At 25.0% G+C, this 23,380-nt stretch overlaps 1 protein-coding gene across 1 annotated transcript; it reads right to left on the bottom strand.

Annotated features, from left to right (window-relative positions):
- On the bottom strand, positions 1–4,767 carry B0J16DRAFT_275162 (EPSP synthase-domain-containing protein; the record flags this gene model as incomplete). Its single annotated transcript, XM_046123696.1, has 2 exons — positions 1–66; positions 124–4,767. The coding sequence occupies 2 exons, from the start codon at positions 4,765–4,767 to the stop codon at positions 1–3; spliced, it is 4,710 nt and encodes a 1,569-aa protein (XP_045977978.1).
- Between the last annotated feature and the right edge of the window lie 18,613 nt (positions 4,768–23,380).

The raw sequence follows: 23,380 nt of genomic DNA, 5'->3' as shown, positions 1-23,380 counted from the left end.
TTACTCGCCTAGGACAGCTGCCCGGGCGTTCTCGTACAGTGGGGTAATGCCCGTCCACAACTCGAACTGAAACGACAAGATTAGTTTTGTGAAACTTGCTGAGAACTATGACGATTTGCTTACCTGATACCATCCCTGAGATGAAAGCACCTCGAGCCCGGGAATCGTAGTCCAGTTGCCTGCATCCTCTGCCAGCTGCATGATTGGGGTATGGCTTGGCTTGTATGCCATCTCAAGAAGAACTCGACGCTGTCCATCAACAGCTGGTCTGCCGAGAACAACAGCAACTAGCTCTCGAAGGCTGGCGTCGATAGGCCGATCAGCTGGAATCGTGCTTATGACAACCTTTAAGGCTGATGATACTTTGTCAGCAGCTGAAGCCTCGCTAAGTCCTTCAAGTTGATAATCCTTTGGAAAGTCGGCAACAAGCGCATCAGCCTTTTCTTGGTTACGAGCGGCAATGTATATGGGCCCAAATCCTAGTGAGTGAAGCGCAAAAATGGCTGCTCGAGTGGTACCTCCTGAACCTACCACCATGGCCGCTGCCTTGCCATCTGTATCTGCTTGTTCCTCAATGCCAGCGTCGCGGAGAGCGTGGACCATGCCCTTCCAATCTGTGTTATCTCCTAGAAGGCGGCGGTGACCGTTGGTGTTGGGTTTTCCCAAGGGCACCACGGTATTGACCGCCCCAATAGTGCGAGCTGCATCCGAGAGCTCGTCGACCTGGCCCATAATGTCCAACTTGAGAGGGATAGTCACTGAGGCACCGCCAAAATCGGGAGACTGGAGGATATCACGCACGTCCTCGATGTTGTCGGTTTCAAGACGGTGATACTCATGGGGTAGACCGGTCTGGTTGAAGAGAGTATTATGGAGAGCAGGTGAACGCGAGGCTGCGATTGGCTTTCCGAACAAGTAGAAGTTATAGGAGTCCAAGTCTCCCAGTAAGGCCAGAGCTCGACGAATGTCAGCCGCAGACATCTGTCCAGGTGCGGCCTTGAAAGGGAGAGCTGGGTGAGATACAGGTGTTAGGAAACGATTGAGTACACGACTTAGCTTGCCTGCTTTGCCCATGTTCATGGCAATCATTGGAGTCTTCTGTGCTTCCTGCATCCTGGCTTTAAACTTGGCGAGGTCGAAATTATCCTCTGGGGTACGAGCAATGCCGACAAGCTTAATAATATCACCGTATTGCAAGGCGCGGTTGTAGAACTGGATCCAGGAGGCGTTCTTCCATGACATGGTACCCTTGGGGTCATGGTGCGAGGCAATGATGTGGGAGTAGCCACGAGACTCTGTTACATTTTGGATGATGTGGTCCGGGAGAGTCATCTCGACATCAATATACTCCAGTCCCATCCGCAAGGCTAGGCGGTAGAGTTCGAGACCCTCTTCGTAAGCCTGATCAGGGAATTTACCCCCTTGTGATTCGGTTCGCAAAGTGAAAACGATGGGTTTCTTTGCAGACGCCCGGAGAGTAGAAATCTGTCGGATAACGGAGTCAACCGAACGATCTTGGAGGAGGTCTACCCTTAATTCGACTGCATCGGAGCCAACCACGACCTGTGGCACAAGATCCACAGCTTCGTTCACATCAGGTACAGTCAAAGATACAAAGAAGCTGTGGTCCTTGTTCAAAACGTCCTTGAAGTGGGAGTTCTTGCCCGCAATAGAATGGACGAACTGCTGGAAATCGTGGGGGATCTCGTTTTTACAGCCAGATGATTCCGAATGCGGGCTGTAGTAGAGATGGGTACTGCACTCGTTGTAAAAGTCCTTGCGGCGTAAGTAAACTTGCCGGATTTCGCTTGTGTAAGCTGGTCGAGTCTTATCTCGGTTGAGATATTCAACAACTTGCTCGGTATCACGATGAACCAACAGCACGTTGCCGCCATTCTTTCCGTAGCTCTTGAGCAGATCTCTAGCCTCGGGAGTCTCCACAAGACCACCGCCACATGAGAAGACATAGCCAGTTTTGTTCTTTTCTATAACGTCTTGCAAAAGAGCCAGTTCGTCGGCACGGAAACCCTCCCATCCGCGGTCTCCCCTAATCATTTCAGGGATGGTACACCCCGCTCTCTTTTCGAGCTCCTGGTCCAAATCGATAAATTTCCAGCCTAGAATTCTGGCCATCCAGTTACCAGCAGTGGTCTTGCCCGCACCTCGCATCCCAATGATGAAAACGGATCGTTCCAAAGTGGTGTCTTGGCTCTCTTGATCGTGGCTATCAGAATGGGACTCGTGGCCGACCATATCAACCTTGAAAACTTGCGATAGGATGTCCCACCACCCAGGCCATGTTTTGCCGACACATTCTCGCTCAGTGACGACGACAGGACCCAGAGATGCAACTGCCAGAACGCTGAAGCTCATAGCGACACGGTGGTCGTCGTAACAATGAATGCCAACTTCTGGCACTGAGACGCCACCATCTTGACCCTTTCCGACTACCTCAATACCGTCTTCAAGCTCATGGCATTGCACACCGAACTTAGCAAGCTGGTCTTTCATAGCGGCAATACGGTTGCATTCCTTGACCCGCTGGTTGGCGATGCCCGTGATTCGAGTTGTCCCAGAAGCTACGGCAGCCAAGACTGACGCCGTGAGGAATGCATCTGTCATGGGTTCCATATCCACATGAGGCAGAGCCTTAAGTTGACCAGCAGGTGGCCCAGTGACAGTTGTAGAGTGGTCAGATTGCTCAACAGAACAACCCATAGGCTGCAGAACATCAACGGCAAAGCGAGCATCGCCCTGTAGAGACTTTGAGCCGATATTGGGGATCGTGCATTTAGTACCGGTGATGGCGGCGACCGCCAGAGGATAAGTCGCCGAGCTTGCGTCACTCTCAATTGTATACTCGGGAGGGTTCTTGTAAGTACCCTGAGGGATGTGATAGGTGTTGGGCTCTTCGGAAGAGACCTTGACATTGATACCGAATGACGCCATCATGGTAAGAGTCATATCAATATAAGGTTGAGAGATCGGCTTGCCTCCGACAAGACGTAAAGTAACAGGATTCTTTGCATAAGGTGCAGCCATAAGAATTGAAGAGACGTACTGGGAGGAGATAGTCGCGGCAAGCTCGATATCGCCTCCTTTGAAACCACCAGCGGCATCGACTCGCAAGGGCAGACTGTTCTCCTTGCCGAGATACTCAATCTCAACGCCGTTTGAACGCAGGGCGTCTACCAATGCACCGATCGGACGGACCTTCATTCGAGCGTTACCAGTCAGGATGTTCGCACTGACATCGTGTCCGGGGGAGGCCAAGGCCACGACGGTGGTCAAAAAACGGGATGCTGTTCCGGCATTACCCAAATAAAGAGGTTCTTTACTAGCCTGCAGATTACCACCTCTGCCTTCCACAACGAGGACTTCTCCAGCTTCTTGCCAGGAATACGATGCACCACCGAGTTGGTGGATAGCGGAGAGCATGTACTCGGTGTCATCCGAATGGAGAAGGTTCTTGATACGACAAGTGCCAGAACCAAGAGCTGCTAGTACGAGAGCTCGATTGGAAATGCTTTTAGAACCCGGCGGAGCCACTGTCACGTCCAAATCTTTGGGGACTCCTGGTGTTACTTGAATCGACGATGACAAGATGGTTCGGATAGTCTTGTCGTCGACAACGCTGGCACGTGGCTCATGGCATTTACCGATAGCAGACAACAGGACAATCTTTTTCTTCTTGCCGTCATTCTTTTTATCAACACCCATTTTTTCCAACAAAACATCAACTGGGCATTTCTTGCCAGCTGTCAATTTGATGACACGTTTGTCTTGGAGAGAAGTCGGGAGGTCATAACTAGCAATGCATTTGACCAGTCTCGCAACAGCACCTGGACGCAAAACACCCAAAAAGCGTGCGAGCTCTGCTTCTTTTACCATGCCGATAGCGACAGCTTCACCGTGGAGAAGCTGGGGGGTCAAGATAGCCTCAAATGCGTGACCGATTGAGTGGCCGAAGTTGAGAAGATTGCGAAGACCGCCCTCTCGTTCGTCGCTGGACACGACCTCTGCCTTAACTCCCGCAGAGCCGATGACAATCCTCTTGAGCACATCTCTGATTGGGCCGAGCCGATCATCACCTGTTGAACGGACACATTCAAGAATGCGAGCTGCTGACTCTTCAAGGACAGTAAACTCAGTCTCGTTCCAGATGGCAGCAGTCTTGATCACTTCGGCCATGCCATTGATGAACTCACGGACTGGCAGGGTCTCGAGGAACGTCAAGTCGATATAGATACGTTTTGGCTGCCAGAAAGCGCCAACAAGGTTTTTGCCCATGGGTGTATCAATGGCAGTTTTTCCACCGATCGAAGAGTCAACCATGGCGAGCAAGGTAGTGGGTACTTGGACAAAGCGAACACCGCGCATAAAGGTTGCTGCAACATAGCCGATCATATCACCCATTACACCGCCACCCAGAGCTATGATAACCGTATCGCGGGTGCATTGTTGGGAAAGCATCCAATCCTCGATTTCAGCCTTGGTATCGCGACTCTTGGAAGCCTCGCCGGGAGGAATTGTGTAGGTGAGAAGGCGCGTGGCCTTTCCTTGAGATGCCTCTTCGAAGCGACTTTGGAAGGCAGGAACGTAGGAATCGAAGAGATTCGTGTCGGTGATAAGTACATAGGTAGATGTAGGCGTATTCTGGAGCAGATCGTCAACGACAAAGTTGAGCCACAAACCGTGATCAACAATAATGTTGGATTCTCCGAGGATGGAGATCCAAGTAGGACCTTGTCCATCGGATTGAGCCATAGTGAATAGCAGCAAGCTACAAGAGCTAAAGAGCTACTTGTTGATCAAAATAGTACAATTGCAGAGTGGTTTGTGAAGGGTCGAATTGGCGGGGCAGGGATTGATTTGGGGTGGTTGGTAGGTAAAATCTAGGAGGGGTCCTCCGATCACGGACTAATTACTAGCTGCAGCTACAGCTAGAACTAAGCTACTGACTCATCTTAAGGCTACAGTAGCGTAACAGAAATTCTAACTAATAGTATAAATCCCTACTAAAAGGCTACCTTTTTAACTTATATTTAAAAATTATTTATTTTATATATTTATTTTATATATTTATTAATATTAAGGTAGCTTATTCTATAAGTTAACTTAAAGCTTAATTTATTAATATTAACTATAGCTACTAAACTTTATTATTACTAATATAGTAACTTATATATATATAAAGCTACTTATTATTTATTTATTATTCTCTTTAAACTATAAGTCCTAGATTAAATCTATCTTTAATATTATAATTAATAGTAATCTCTTTTAGTAAAGTTAAATCTTAATAAGTTAAGTATATATATTATATTAGCTACTAAACTCTAATAATAGTAAATATATATTAATAGCTACTAAGCTATATATAAAGTAACTTTTTCCTTCTTTTATCTTTAACTTTTAATTAACTTAATATAATAAGCTACTCTTTAGTTAATTAGTTAATTAAGACTTTATTATTTAATATACTAAGCTATTAGTTAGTTAATTAACCTTAGTTTCCCTTTACTATATATTACTAACTATTATAACTTACCCTTTAACTATAATATTACCTACTATTATATAAAGAGATTTAATTATAAGTAATTAGGTATAGTTAAGGTAATCTAAGGTAATAGGTAGATTATATTTATTATAGTTACTTTAACTTATTAAGTTCTTAAAGGAGCTTAACTAGGATTTTTAATTTAAGGGTTTAATTAAATTAATTTTCCTTTAGTATATTACTAAGCTAATTCTAATATTATTATAATTACCTTCCCTTTTATAATTTTAGTTTTTAAAATCTATTTATAATAGTATTATTTTATTATTTTATTTCTAAATATATACCTTTAACCTTTTATAGTATTAATTATAGTTATTTCTTATTACTATATAATATATTTTATTTTCTTATATTATAGCCTTTTATAGTAATAGCTATTTAGTATAATAGTTATTAGTATTATAGCTATTAGTATTAGTAGCTATTAATACTAATAGCTATTAAGAATATTATTATAATTATTATTATAGTAATTACTTAGTAGTTATTAATCTTTACTTACTACTATTTAACTTAAGAAATTTCTTTTTTTATACTTTTCTTTTTTTTTTTTTCTTTTTATTATTATAATAACCTTATACCTATTATTACTTATTATATTACTTTTTAAGCTTATTTCTTAGGCTTTATATACCTTTATTTATAATAAATATTTAGGTTTTTATTACTAAGCTCTTAGTAATAAACTATATATTTTATATATTAAGATAATTTATTATAACTCTTAAATTATTTATATTATTAATAACTTTAATATATATTATATTAACTATAAGAATTAATACTAAAAGTATTATACTATAAGTACTTATTTTACTTTAATATACTATTAATTTTTTATTAACTATTTATAGATCCCTAAGAAACTTCTTAGTATTACTTAGGTATATTAAAATAAGGTATATTATAAGATCTTTATAGTATTATTAAAATACTATATTACTTTATACTAGCTATAGCTATAGTTAAGGCTAAGAAGGTTATATAACTTTAGTCTTATAGTTAGATTAATTAAGACTATAGCTAAGGTAAGCTTAACTTTAACTTTTTACTAATATAGTATAAAATATAAATATATCTTTTTTTAAAAAACCTTAAATACTTAAAATTTTTCCCTTAAAATACTATATTTTAATTTTATTATATACTTATAGTCTTAGACTATAATACTAGTTATAGCCTATTTATATAGGTAACTATTATCTTTACTTACTTTTTTAGTTTAATAAACTATATATAGTAGTTAATTTAATAGTATAAGTTAATTATCTTAAGGAACTTATCTTTATTCTTATTAAGGTTTTTTTTTATAGCTATTTTCTTAGCTAGCTTTTTTAATACTATTAATTTAATAATTAAGAATAAAGTATAGTTTATATTTATATCTTATTAAATTAGCTAAAAAAGCTTATAGCTAAAGGTAATTAAATTAACTCTATATATAAGGAAGTTAAAAGTAAGATTAAAAACTAAATCTAAGGTAACCTATAATATATTTAAGGCTTAGTTTAGTAGCTTTAAGGCTACTTTAATCTTTATAGTTTCTAAGTATATACTATTATTATAGTACTAGTTCTTTATAGGTATAATACTATAATACTTAGCTAGGATTTCTATAGCTATAAAATAGGTTAGTAATATAAAGTAATAGGTAAAGATTAAGGGTTAGTTAACTTACTATCTCTTAGTAGACTAAGGTTATTATAAGAGGGAGGAAAGAAGGGAAGGCTACTATATAAGGTATAGTAGCCTCATATATATATAGGTATATTAGCAATAGTTAAAGTTTAGTAACTATAGGTAATACTAATTAAATTAAGCTTATAATTTAACTTACCTAAGGGATTAACTTAGAAGTTAAGAAAGCTAGATTCTTAAGATCTTTATAGTTTATTCCCTATTACTAGTAAAATATAGATATATTATTAAATATATAAATAAAATTACTTTTATATTTAAATTACTATATAAGGTTTTAATTAACTTTTATTATATTACTTAGGCTAATTCTCTTAGTATTATATTAATTATAATAGCCTAAGAACTTATTACTTTATATAAAATAAAGTTATTTAAGATTCTTTAAAGTATATATTATTTTAATACTTTACTATTTCTTTTTTAATTTAATATAGTTTAAGTTAATATTAAACTTACTATTAATTAAGTAAAATTACTTATATTTTATATTAAACTATTTTACTTTTAGTAATATCTTAAAGCTAATATCTTTATTATAAAGCTTAGTTACTTAATTACTATATTTAAAACTTTTATAAAGGGTAAAACTAAGTATAAGAACTTTTATATTAAATTAAAGCTATTATTTTACTTTTTTATATAATAATATATTAATATTAATAATCTTACTTTTTAAAATATTTTTTATTTTATAAGTTAAGGTTTTTTTTATTAAAGTATTACCTAGGCTATACTTAGTTAATATAGTATTATTAAAAGTAATATTAATATTACTTTTTTTATTATTAATAATAATATTAATAACTTTAATACTATTACTTTACTTATCCTTTATAATAATACTATTAATATAAATATTTATATTATAAACTTTAATAACTTAGTAAATAAAGTAATTTTTATTATTTACTTTTTTTATTTTTTATTAAAGGTTTAATAATATTTTAATAATATATTTTATACTTAAATAACTATTTTTTTACTTATTATATTAACTTTAGCTTTTAATACTTTACTAAGCTTTACTTAAGTAATTTTTATAGTTATTTCCTTATTATTTAATTTTAAAAATAAAATTATTTCCCTAAGGTATTTTCCTTTTTATATTAGCTTTTTATTATTTACTTATTATTCTAAAAGTATTATTATTACTTTTACTACTTAATAACTTTTAAGTTTTTTTATTACTATATTACTTTATATTAGGCTTTCTTTAACTTAATACTATTATCTTTAGAATTTTATATAAATTACTTACTATAAAACTTATTTTTTAGTTTCTTTAGTTATTTATTTTAATAATAAAGGATTATTTTATAACTTTTTTTAGTTTATAAGTAAAGACTTTTATAACTTTAATAATAATAATAACTTTAATATAAATAAAAATAAAAACTTAAAGATAATTTAAGAAAATACTTTTATATTTTCTTTTTTAATTAACTATTATCTTTTTACTATACTTAAGGTTTACTTCTTTTATTATAAGTATAACTTTATAACTTTTAATACTTTTATTATTACCTTTTTATTAATTACTATTAGTAATTTATTTATAAAGTATAAGTATAATTAACTTAAAGGTTTTTATAAAAAGTATACTAAGAATTAATTATTATTTCTTTTTTTACTTTTTAATAAAATACTATATTTTTAATAAAATTAATAATTAATTATAATTATAGTTTTTAATTAATACTTATTTTTTATAAAATATATTTATTATATTAATAAATTTTTACTATTATTATATTAGTAAATTTTTACTATTATTTTCTTTATAAAATATACTTATAGAATTATTAATTAATTAATTTTTAAACTTTAATTATTTTATTTATAATATTATTTCTTTATAACTTTTAAGTATTTTTAAATTAATATCTTTATATTTTTTAAATATTTTATTAATTTCTAAGTATTATATTTTATTAGCTAGCTTATTTATTTAATAAAGTAAAAATAATCTTACTTATTATCCTTATAGCTAATAATTTCTTTTACTTTTTATTTATTAAGTTTATCTTTTAATTTTATATTTAGTAATTTATTTATACTTACTTAGCTATTAGTTTATAGTTTTAATAAAGAAATATAAAAGATATTATATATTTTTTTATAAATTTAAAAAAGCTATAGTTAATATACTTATTTTTTAACTTATTATAATACTTTTACCTTTATAAATTATAATATTAGTTTTTTATTCTTAAATCTTTAATTCTTTATTATAATATTAATATTTTACTTTTCTTAGAAATTATATAATATATATTTCTTATTATAGTACTTAGCTTATAATTCTATAGCTTTTTACTAATACTCCTTAGTAATAGTATATATTTAACTAAGGGTTTTAATTTACTTTTAAATTCTTTATCTATTTATTTTTATCTTTAAGGAAATATATTTTATATATTTAAAGTATTATTTATATAGTACTTTTATAAAAAATACTTTAATTATAATATAAATACTATTATTATATATAAATATAGCTTTATTAAGTATTACTATTTATTTCTTTAGTAACTTTTTAATATATACCTAAAGGTATTTCTTTAATATTTAGTATATTTTCTTAAATTAACTATTTATCTATAGGTAATAAGTAATAGAAAGTTAATAATAGTTTTTTTACTTTTTTATTAAGTTTTCTTAAAATTTACTTATAAGTAATTTATTTTTATTACTAATAATATTTTTTAAAGTTTTAAACTTATACTTTATTTACTTATATAATATAGCTATTAACTTTATAGCTTATAATATTTTTTATATTAAAATAAAAAAAATATACTTTATTTTTCTATATATAATAATTAAAATTATATTATATATTTTACTATTTTAGTAATTACTTTATAGTAATTTAATAATAAAGTTTATATTAATTTCTTAAAAAGAATATAAAGGTAATAGTAATAACTATAAATACCTATATAGCTTATATTTAAGAACTTAAATACCTTAATAAATTTAATATTTTTTTATATAGCTTTTTATATTATTAGTAATAACTTTTTAATAGAACTTTCTTATTATAAGGTTAAGTATTTTATAAGCTTTTATATATTTTACTTTTAAGTTATTATAGTACTAATATAAGATCTTTATATATAATATATCTTCTTTAGGGATTATAATCTTATCTTTAAACTAAAGTAAATCTTTATAGGTTAAGTAACTTTTATACTCTTTAACTACTATATAGTACTTTTCTATAATTCTTTAATAATATTAGTTTTTAATTTATAGCTTATAGATTAATATTTTAAACTTTATTAAAGGTATTATAGTAAATACTATTTTACCTTCTATAAGCTTTTTTATAACTTAGTATAAAATATATTACTTTAAAATAATAACCTTAGCTTTTATTAGGTCTTTATACTTTTAACTTAAGGATAACTTTTATAATACTTATTACTAATACTTAGCTCTTTTAGTAATAGTAGCTATATAAATATATTCTAAGTAAATAAAATAATTATATTATTATTTATTAAAGGAAAAAAAATCCCTTTTTATTTCCTTAATTATTTAAATATATATTTTTATTACTTTTAACTTACCTTTTAATTAAGTAATTTTTCTTTATAAAGTTTTTAAAAGCTTACTTTATAACTTAAGCTTTTTTTTTAATATAAATACTATATTTTTATAGGAAATCTTTTCTTTTATATAGTTTAGTTTTTTTAATAAGCTATTAGTAAAATTCTTTACTTTTAGCTTATATTTAATATTAAAGTTAAATACTAATAATTAATATACTTAATAAATAAGCTTTTTATAAAGGTTATATACTAAGGTATTAACTATATTCTTTAAGGCTATATAGTTAATTAAAATAAAAAACTTCTTTAATAGTTCTATAAGGTAATATCTTTAGTATTTTAAGCTTTTTATAATAGCTAGTAGCTTTTATTAACTTATAGCTTAATATTACTTAATATTTATTAATTTCTATAATTAATAAGTAATAAATTATTATTATATCTCTATAAGCTAAGTTAAGATCTTTAAAATTACTTTTATTAATATATTAATTTTTACTTTTATAAATACTAATAGGTTTTAATATTAGAAAATAGTTATAAAGTATAAAGTATCTTTTAGTCTTTAAAATATACTTTAAGTTACTTTTAGCTAATAAAACTTTATAGTTTTTTTTCTATTTTAATTTTCTTTTAGTAATACTATAAAAGGTTTTATAATACTTAAATATTTTAAAATAAACCTTTTATAAAAGTTATAAAATCTTAGAAAAACTTAAATATTTCTAAAGGTTATAAGTACTTTTTATTCTTTAATAAATTTTATTTATTATTAATTTATCTTTATTTTTTTAAAGGAAATAATATACCTTAAGGATTTAATTTATTACTTATAGAACTTATACTTTAATTATTTTATATATAGCTATATTATTAAGAATCTAGCTTCCTTAATTTCTAAGTTAACCCCTTAGGTAGGTTAAATTATAGGCTTAATCTAATTAGTATTACCTATAGCTACTAAACTCTAAATATTGCTAATATACCTATAACCTACGTACATATAAGGCTACTATACCTTACGTAGTAGCCTTCCCTCCCTCCCTTCCTTCTATAATAACCCTAGTCTGCTAAGAGATAGTAAGTTAGCTAACCCCTAATCCCTATTGCTCTATATTACTAATCTATTTTATAGCTATAGAAATCCTAGCTAAGTATTATAGTATTATACCTATAGAAGACTACTACTGTAATAATAGTATATACCTAGAAACTATAGAGATTAAAGTAGCCCTAGAGCTACTAAACTAGGCCTTAGATATATTATAGGCTACCTTAGACTTAATCCTTAATTTTACTTTTAACTTCCTTATATATAGGGTTAATCTAGCTACCTTTAGCTATAAGCTTCTTTAGCTAATCTAGTAAGATATAAATATAAACTATACCTTATTCTTAATTACTAAATTAATAGTATTAGAAAAGCTAGCTAAGAAGATAGCTATAAAAGAAGACCTTAATAAGAATAAGGATAAGTTCCTTAAGATAATTAACCTATACTGCTAGACTAATTGCTATATATAGTTTATTAAACTAGAAGAGTAGGTAAAGATAATAGTTACCTATATAAATAAGCTATAACTAGTGTTATAGTCTAAGACTATAAGTATATAATAAAATTAAAGTATGGTGTTCTAGGGGGACTAAAAATTTAGGTATTTAAGGTTTCTAGAAAGGAAATGTATTTACGTTCTATATATTAGAGAAAAGTTAAAGTTAAGGTTACCTTAGCTATAGTCTTAATTAATCTAGCTATAAGACTAAAGTTATATAACCTTCTTAGCCTTAACTATAGCTATAGCTAGCATAAAGTAATATAGTATTTTAATAATATATATAGCTATATTATATAAAGTCTTTAAAAAACTTTCTTAAGATTCTTTATATATTACTTTTTAGTTTTAAAAAATATAAAAATATTATCTATATATATAATATAATATATATTTAATAGGTTAATAAGTACTTAGTAAATATATACTTAGAATATTATTAAGGTATTTATTAAGCTAAATAGTATAATATTATACTTAAAATAATTATACTTTATATAAAATATAATCTTTTATTAATTTATCTTTTTAATATTAATCTTATAATAAGTATCTTTAATATTAACTTTAGAAATTTACTATACTTTTATAAGCTTATTTAATAAATTACTAATTAATAAGAGTAAGTAGTAATTTTTAATAGTAACTTTATTTAATTTTCTATAGTTTAAATATAATTAAAGATTATTATTTTTCTTTAATATAAAGAGTATTAGTACTTTTACTTTACTTTTAAAGTAGTAAATTTAACTATTTACTAGGTTTTCTATAATATATTTTCTTAATACCTTATACTAAGCTTAGTTTAGTAAATATAATAGTTCTTATAGGGGTTTTTATTTCTCTTTAAGGTTAATAGTATATTTTACTTCTTTTAGTATAAAGGGTATTTTTACTATTTTTTTTATTAAAGATTACCTTATATTTCTAAAGTTCTTTTAAAAGTTCTTAGGCTTTTTTTCCTTTTATACCTTTACTAAGAATTAGTAAATTAATCTTTATCTTAGTTAATAAGGCTAAGGTTATATATATAATATATACTTTTTCTGTATTTTTAATTATATCCTTAAGGATAATATTTAGTTTTACTTTTATAATAAAGCTATATATAAATATATTATATATAGTATTAATAATAATTTCTTTTAGTTTTATAAATTAATAAAAAAGAATAATATTTAATTTCCCTTTTTTTAAGTTAAAGCTTATAAATACTTTATATATTTTCTATAGTTATTTACTACTATTTAGTAGAAAAAGTATTAATTAATATATATCTTAGGCTTTCTTTATTATTTCTTAAAATACTTTAAGGGCTAAGAATATATATTTTATTATTAATTTAAGCTAAAGTTTCTTTATTAATTATATACTAATTATATTAACTTTAGCTTTTATATCTAATAGTACCTTTACTTTTATTTTAGTAATTTAGTATAAAATAATTACCTTTATAGTTATACTTAGCTTTATTAGTACTAAAAGAAAGTCTTATATTAGCTTAATAATATTTTATACTTATATAAGTTATATAGCTATAATATATATATATCTTAGTTTTTTAAGTTCTTAGAATATTTTAATAGATAAGTTTTTTTACCTTTAATAGTAACTTTCTAAACCTTAGTTACTAGGTTACTTTAGCTTATTAAAAAGTAATTAAGATTTCCCTTAGATTTATAATTTAAAGCCTTATACTTTAGTTTCTTATAAAAAAAGTATATTATTACTAAAGCTTTTATACTTTAGCTAATACCTTATTAATAGCTTTCTATCAATATAGGTATATTACTATACTTCCTTAAATTAAGTTTAAAGTATAAAAAGTATTTAATAAATAATTAGTCTTATTCTTAAGAACTAAAGCTTTTTTTATTTCCTTTCTATAGAAATAGTAATATATACCTTTAGTTACTAAAATAAGTAATTTCTTTTTATAGTAATATATTATTAATCTACTACTAGATATATTTTATTTCTTATATAATAATCTTTAGTTATTCTAGTAAAATTCTTTTTTACTTTAGTTTTTTTTTTACTTTTAGTAATAGTATATATTACTATTAATATATAAGAATTATATTAAACTTAAAGTTTAAAGTAATAAAGCTTTTATATAGTATCTTTTATTTTATAAAGAATTATATTAGTAACTCTTTATAAAGCTATTATATCTTTATAAGCTAGCTTTTTACTTATTTATCTTATAGAAGAAGGTTAATATATTATCTTTTAATAAATATAATAAATTAGTTTTATTTAAGTATATTTAACTTTAATTTAATTCTAAGGGCTTACTATTTTATCTATAACTTAAAAGAAAGCTTTAATATTACTTACTTAATCTATTATAATATAGTTAATTTTAGTTAAAGACTATTTTTAGTATAAATTACCTTTAATTAGTTATTTACTTAAATAGATATTATATTCTTTTTAAGAATCTTATAGTTATAAACTAAGGGTTATTTATACTTCTTTTAGTATTATAGTATTAGTTAATTAGCTAATTATTAAAAAAAGAATTTATTTATCTTTAACTATTACTATAATTATTTTATAATAACTTATATTATTTTTATAAAAGTATTTTCTATATAGCTAGGTTTTACTATTAAGGGTAATCTTATATAATATCTTTTCTTTAATAACCTTTTATATAAAGATTATAAATAGAATTAATTATCTTTACTTTTTAATTATATTATCCTTTTTAATTTATTATAGTTTTATATTAAGACCCTTTTAGTAGTTTTATCTTAATTCCCTAAGGGATATAGTATACCTTTTTTTTCTATTTAAATTAATTTATTTACTATAGTATATTCTTTATTAATAGTTAGCTATATTACCTATATAGTTATTACCTATTAGTAATTATTATTAATCTCTTAGAATTAGTATAAAGCTATTTTAGCTTAGGTTATTTACTTTATACTAATTACTTTAATTATATTAACTTTTATAGAGTAAAAGTTAAAGAATTATAAGTAATTAAGTATAGTTAAAGTAATCTAAGGTAATAGGTAAGTTATATTTATTATAGTTATTTTAATTTATTAAGTTCTTAAAGGGACTTAACTAGGATTTTTAATCTAGGGGTTTAGCTAAATTAACCTTCCTCTGGTGTATTACTAGGCTAATCCTAATATTATTATAAAGAAGACTTTCCTAAACTAGGATTTTAAGGGGCTATTATAATAGCTTTATTTAATTATATAAAATAACCTTAGTTTAATTAAGCTAGTAGCCTTTAGCTATAAGCTTCTTTTAATTTATAGTAATATACTAAGTAATAATAATTCTATATAAAGTACTAAAAGGGAAATTAATAGAAAGCTAGTAGCTTTATAGAGCCTAAAAGAAAGGCTTATAGAAGCCTAGTTATATATATAGCTTAGTAATTACTTTCGTAAGATAATTTAGAAATACTACTATAAGCCTTAGCTTAATAACCTAGAAAATTAAATTAATAATATAATTAAGGCCTTTAATAGTAAGGTTTTTATTAATATAACTATAGAATAGTTATACTAGTTATAGCTTAAGACTATAAGTATATAATATAACCTTTATATATAGTATTTAGGTAAGGGGGGAAAATTTAGAAAGTTAATATTAGTAGAAGAAACTAGAAGAAATATATATTTAAAAGTTAAAGTTAAGGTAAACTAAAGTTAAAGGCTAACTTTAGCTAGCGTATTAATTAAATAAGATTACGTAACCTCTTAATTATACCTATAGTAATATAACCTAATAATATTATTAATAATATTATTAAGGGAAGCTACTTATTATAATTACTTTATAAAATAACCTTAGCTTTATTAGCTTAATTCTATAACTTAGTTAAACCCTAGCTTATTAAATCTTTATAAATAATAATATCTTTTATTACTTATATATAATAGTTAAGGTTTCTAAGGAATAAACTAATCTATACTAGGTTTATATTAGTAAGTATATAAAGTATAGATACTAAGTATTATAAAGTATTATATCTCTTAATAGTAAATAAAGTAAGTTAAGTATATTTAAGTAAAAAAGTCTTATTAATAGCTAATAAGCTAAGTTTTTTATTTAATACTAAAGTAATATATATATATATAAGGTAATTATAGTTAAGGTAACTATAGTTAATAATAACTATACTAGTTACTATTTATAATTATAGTATTTAAAGGTAACTATTACTACTATACTACCAGGGTTGTAACTAATTAGTCTAACTAATTAGTCTGACTATAGTCTAACTAGTCAATTAACTAATTAGTTACTGACTAGCTAGTCACTAGTCTAGTCTTAGTCCCTTATAATTAGGGACTAATAACTATTAGTCAGTAACTAGCTAGTTATTAGTCTAACTTAAGTCACCTATTTCTACTAACTAAGATCAGGTAGTCAGATTACTAGTCAGACTATAGTCAGACTAGTCATAAGTAAGGAAAATTAAAGAAAAAGCTTATACTAGTAGCTATATAAGAAAGAAAAAATTAAAAAAATTATAAGCTTATACTAATTACGTAAATCTATATATAGTAATTTTTTTTAGATTTTTAATCCTTTATAAACTAGCTTAAAATACTCTTATTATAATCTTTTTTATAAAGTACTCTAATTTACGCTTTACTATAATAAAAACTAACTTTCTCTTATATAGTAAGCTATATAGCTATAAAAAATTGAAAAAAACTACTACTATATAGCTTATTATAAAGTATATACTATATAGTTTTTTTAGATTTTTCCTTAAGAGGTAATTAATTTTATTTAGCTTTTTAAATATCTTTTTTACAAAGGGCTCTATTTTACACTTTACTATAATAAAAACTAACTTTCTCTTATATAGTAAGCTATATTATACTAATTATATTATTACAAAGGTAAGTCTATAAGAGGTAATTATAAGTAAGAGAACTAGTAAAGAAATAGTAAAATAAATAATATTTAAGTTTTAGTAAGGCTATAAGACTAGCCTATTAATAGAACTAAAAACCTTATATTAGAATAAAAGGTCTATAATAAAAAATTATATAGTTTCTATAGTTTTTCTTTAATATATAAAAAAAACTATTATAGTAATAATAGTAATTAACTTATAAGTAAGTATATTTTATATTTAATATCTAATATCCTAAGCTAACTTAAAATATAAATATAATATTACTACTAACTACCCTCTTCTATTTAACTTTATATTTAAATAACCTTAGCCTTATAGCTTATACTTACTGTAATAAGCCCCTCTATAACCCTATAGAGCTAAGTAAGACTCTTACTAATAACTAGGCTATAGCTAAGTAGTTATAATAATTTATAAGAGACTAGAAGCTAAATAATAAGTAACTAGGCTATAGGCCTATAGATTAAAAGGAATTAGTAAAGTTAGTCTTATTTAGTTATATAATCTTATATTTTCTTAAGCTATAGTCTAACTATAATTACTAATAGATATAAATTAAAAAGTAAAGGCTTTAAGACTTATTCTATAAGTTAAAGAATAATAAAGAAAAGAAAGAGAAAAAAAAGAAAAACCTTTTTCTAAGTAAGAAATAGTTTCTTAGAACCTTATAAAATAAGTATAGTAAATAGTTAATATATCTATAAGTAATAGTTTATATAATTACTACTTATAGAATCTATTATAATAACTAATATATTTCCTAAGATATTTAGTAATATTACCTAAATAAATAGATAACTATATTCTAAGTATAAAGGAAAACCTTATTTATTTATATTAAAGTTAATAGAAGATTACTTATATAAATAAAGAGAAGGTAGTATAAGGTTTAAAAAACAGTTAGCCTATAGTTAATTAATAAGGTTATATAACTATTTTACTCCCTTAGTTAATAGAATGCTTATAACTAATATTATATAAATAATAGAGAGATATAGTAAGCTATATAGCTATAAAAAATATAAAAAAAGTACTACTATATAGCTTTTTTTAAACTATATACTATATAGTTTTTTTTAGATTTTTCCTAAAAAGGTAATTATTTTTATTTACTTTTTTAAGTATCTTTTTTTTTAAAAAGCTCTAATTAGGCCCAAAAGAAAAAATAAAAGTAATAATATTAATATACTAGCTATATAAGAAATAAAAATATAGAAAAAATTATAATAACTTAGGCTTTATACTTTAAGTTTATTTTTAGTTTTTTTTTTAATTTTTAAATTACTATATAAGGAAAAAGAAATACTTTAAGCTATCTAATCTAGCTCTTTACCTATATTACTACTAAAATAGTACTAATCTTAATAGGGGTATATAACTAAGTCTAAAATCAGTCTTTAGCTTAACTTTTATCTAAATTAGAAAGGTTCTAACTTTCTTTAGGTATTTCCTTAATTTCCTTATCTAATTCCTTAATTAATTCCTTTTTAAGGCCCTTAATATCCTATAATTCCTAGCTTTTTAGTAAAATAAGCTATTTAACCAATTGTGAATTAATTCAGGACTAGTTTTTTGTAATAATATTACTATAAATAGAAAGAATCCTCTTAATAAAAGCAAAAGTTATAGAAATAGCTAAATAGCGTCTAGCTAATATAGTAATAGTAGGATACTAAAAAGCATTAGCTTTCTACTAAGTAGTAGAACTAATCTAAATAAATTATATTAGTTTATTTTCTTAATTAAATAATTTAAATAATATAGGAAAAAATATAAAAAAATAACTTACTAGTAGATTATAAGTTTCTTCCCTTAAATATAGGTTATATTCCTTAATGAGGCTAGTATAACTAGGATATAATTCTAAGTTATAATTAGAGTCTGAAGTAATTACCCTAGACTAGCTAGAGGAAGTAGAAGAATATAACTTATTAGTTAACCCTTTAGCTAGTTAATAAGTATTTTCTTGTAATTCCTTAAAGCTATAAAATATTAATTAAAGAGGTTTCTTTTTATATAAAATAGAAAAAAACTTACTATTTGTATTCTCTAGTAAATAGACTTTTTACATCTTCTACTATAGTAGTATAATAATATAAAAGACCTCCTAAGTAAAAATATACTAATTTAAAGGTAGGATTTAAAATAATAGAAAGTAAAAAAACCCTATTTAATTTAAAATAATTAGTATTTTTTCTATATTAGATAATAAAAATATAAAATAAATTACTTACTTATATTCTTTTAAATTTTCCCTTATAAGCTTAATAGGAAAGTATTTTCTAAGCTTAGAAAAACCTTTTTTAATAGCTTAAGAATAAGCTAATAGAAATTCCTATAAAAAATTAGTAATTAATATAATAAAAATAATAAAGAGTATTTACCTTATTAGGCTATATAGCTTTAATTTAAAAGTCTTTTTTTAGGCTTTTTAAACCTTTAGAAAGCTTAAAAATATAAAGTAAAGCTAAGGAAATAGTTATAAAAACCTCTCCTTATAGCTTAATAATAGGCTTACTAAGTAGTAAAAAAGTACTTCTTAAATAGCCTAGGGCTTCCTAATTAGTATTAGATAAGCTAATTTCCTTAAATTCAGTATTAGAGGTATTTCTTAAAATATAATTAATAGGCCCTCTTAATAAAAGAGCTATATTAATTATCTTAAAAGTTATATTCCACCTAGTTATATTATCTAAAAAAAAATAAAAGTTAGTTATATATATATATATTATATAGGGAAAAACAATAATAATTAAAACAAAGAAATACCTAAAGGAATAAGGGTTTTTTTTAAATCCTTAGGAAGGTCCCCTATAGTCTTACTTCTTAAGATACCCTCTTTTAAAAGGGTATTAATCTTACAAGTATATTTAATAAGGACTAAAATTCATTAAAGCTAGGAAATAAGACCTATAAAAAATTAATTAGTTAAAAAACTCCCTTAAAAAAATATATAAGAAGTAAAAAAATATATATAAGTAATAAAAAAATAACTTACTAGTAGATTCCTCTCTATTTTCTTCTTCTAATTCTAATTCTTCTTTTAGACTATCTATATAATTAGATAGGAAAAAATTAGATTTTGTAGAAGCTAAATAATCCTTAAGGATATCTTAAATAATAAGGTTTAAAATATAACTAATATATCTTATATTGTTATTAAAGTTACTTTTAAAGTAATTTTTATAATTAACTTTAAAAGACTTTAAAAATTAATTATTAGCGGCAGTATTATCCCTTATAATACTAAAGTAGAAAATAAATTAGTAAATAAAAGAAATAAAAAATATAAAAATAACCTACCTAAAGATATTCTTTAAAATAACTAAAGGATAATTTTTAAAGGATTTAAAAAGCTTATAATAAATATAAGCCCCTATATAAGCTTCCTTTAATTCCTTAAAGCCTATAAAATTATATTAGCTTCTATTTTAATTAAAAATAATAATAAAAAAATAATAAAAATAACTTACTAATTAGCCTATAAGTAGGCTAAAATTTAGGGGTAATATAGGAAATAATAACCTTTAAATAAGCTTTATTAGAAATAGAAGTCTAAATATTAAAAGTAAGGGAAAAAGTCCTAAAGCTCTTAATATAACCTTCTAATTCCTTATTAAAGGTAGCTAAGGTAGAACTAAATTCCTACCTTAAATAGGTAATAATATTATTCCTATTAATAATAGGGGTTTCTATAATTACTTAATTAGCTTTTATTTATTAAAAATAATAATAAAATAATAAAAAATAATAAAAAACTTATAGATTATAGTAATTAAGTAGCTTTTAAAATAAATTACTACCTATTACCTAAAAAGAAAGGTTATTTTTAATAAGAAAATATAAAATCTATTTAATAGTATCTTCTTCTGTAAAAGAAGGGTTATTCTTAGATCTTTTTGCAAAAAAACCTTCTAGAAAGGAATTAACTAGTTAAAGATTTATTAATATTAAAAGAAAAAGAATATATAACTAAATAGAAAAAACTTACCCCTTTTTCCCCTTTTAGCAAGGGTAACTTAGACCTTTTGCTTATTATAGTGTAATTTTATGTACCAGTTATAGTTAGAGGTCTAAAATCCCTTAATAATAGTAGTTATTTTCTAGCTATAGCTATATAGAAATTACTAATTAGTATATCTTTATGTAAAGAAATAATAAAAAATAATAAAAAATAAATACTAATATAGTATAGGTAACCTATATTTTCCTTTCTTTAAAAAGGTTAATAAAAAGTAATTCCTTAGTAAAAAGCCCTTTTTTAAAGATAGTAGCTTCTATTTTAGGAAGTTAAAAAGTAGGTTGATTTTATAGGCTATTAGTAAAAGGTACCTGATATTCTAACTTAGATTAAGAAAATTAAGAATTAGATCCTTAAAAGCTTAAAGAGGTAATTATTACTTATAAAAAAGTAAAAAAAGGTAGGTTAAATAGTAGTAGTTATTAGTAAAATAGTTGAATTTTTCTTAGTACTAAAGTAATTAAAAGAGTAGGAAACAAGCTATATTATATACCTTAAAAAACCAGATAGAAATTACCCTATACTTATAAATTACAATAACTACTAAAATATAGGAAAACAGTACAGTATATATAATATAACCCTAGGGCAAGGTAATTATTAATACCTTAAAATAGAAAGATAAAACTATATAAGCCTAAAAGAAATAAGTAAGGCTTTTATTATTATTATTTATAAAAAGTAGTATATTATATAATTTTTTAAAGCTTTATAGCTATTTTATTACTACTATTATTACTATATATAAAATATTATTATAATAAAGCTTAAATTAGAGCTCTTTATAAAAAAGATACTTAAAAAGGTAAATATAATTAATTACCTTTTTAGAAAAAATCTAGAAAAGCTATATAGTATATAGTTTATAAAAAGCTATATAGTAATAATTCTTTTTAAGTTTTTATAGCTATATAGCCTACTATATAGGGGAAAGTAAATTTTTACTATAGTAAAGCGTAAATTAGAGCTCTTTATAAAAAAGATACTTAAAAAGCTAAATAAAATTAATTAGCTTTTTAGGAAAAATTTATAAAAACTATATAGTTTATAGTTTATAAAAAGCTTTATAGTAATAGTTTTTTTTATATTTTTTACAGCTATATAGCTTACTATATAGGGAAAAGTAAGTATTTGTTATAGTATAGTGTAAATTAGAGCCCTTTATAAAAAAGAATATAATAAGAGTATTTTAAGCTAGTTTATATAGAATATAAAATCTAAAAAAGCTACTATATATAGATTTATATAATTAGTATAAGCTTATAATTCTTTTTATTTTTTTTTTCCTATACAGCTACTAATATAAGCTTTTTCTTTAATTTTCCCCTAGAAAATACCTATAGACCTACTTTTAACTATAGTCCCTATAGTCTGACTATAGTCTAACTTAAGTCCCCCCTCTAAAGTGACTAGTGACTATTAGTTAGTGACTAGCTAGTCACTAGTCTAGTCTTAGTCCCTTATAAGTAGTAACTAATGACTATTAGTTAGTGACTAATTAGTTACTAGTTACTAATTTTACTAACTTAAGTCTAATTAAAGACTAATTAGTTATAACTCTGCCTATAGGGACTATTATATTTACTAAACTAAGCTTAGTATAAGGTATTAAGAGAATATATTATAGAAAATCTAGTAAATAGTTAAATCTACTATTTTAAAAGTAAAATAAAAGTACTAATACTTTTTATACTAAAGAGAAATAGTTATCTTTAGTTATATATAGATTATAGGAAATTAAATAAGGTTATTATTAAAAACTACTATTTACTTTTATTAATTAGTAATCTACTAAATAAGCTTATAAAAGTATAGTAAATTTCTAAAGTTAATATTAAAAATACTTATTATAAGATTAATATTAAAAAAGATAAATTAATAAAAGATTATATTTTATATAAGGTATAATTACTTTAAGTATAATATTATACTATTTAGCTTAATAAATACCTTAATAATATTTTAAGTATATATTTACTAAGTACTTATTAACCTATTAAATATATATTATATTATATATATAGATAATATTTTTATATTTTTTAAAACTAAAAAGTAATATATAAAGAATCTTAAGAA

This window comes from Fusarium flagelliforme (assembly GCF_020744385.1).
Source record: "Fusarium flagelliforme strain FIESC 12 MPI-CAGE-AA-0113 chromosome Unknown B0J16scaffold_8, whole genome shotgun sequence".
NCBI lineage: Eukaryota > Fungi > Ascomycota > Sordariomycetes > Hypocreales > Nectriaceae > Fusarium > Fusarium flagelliforme.
This window is presented reverse-complemented; position numbering and strand designations above follow the sequence as displayed.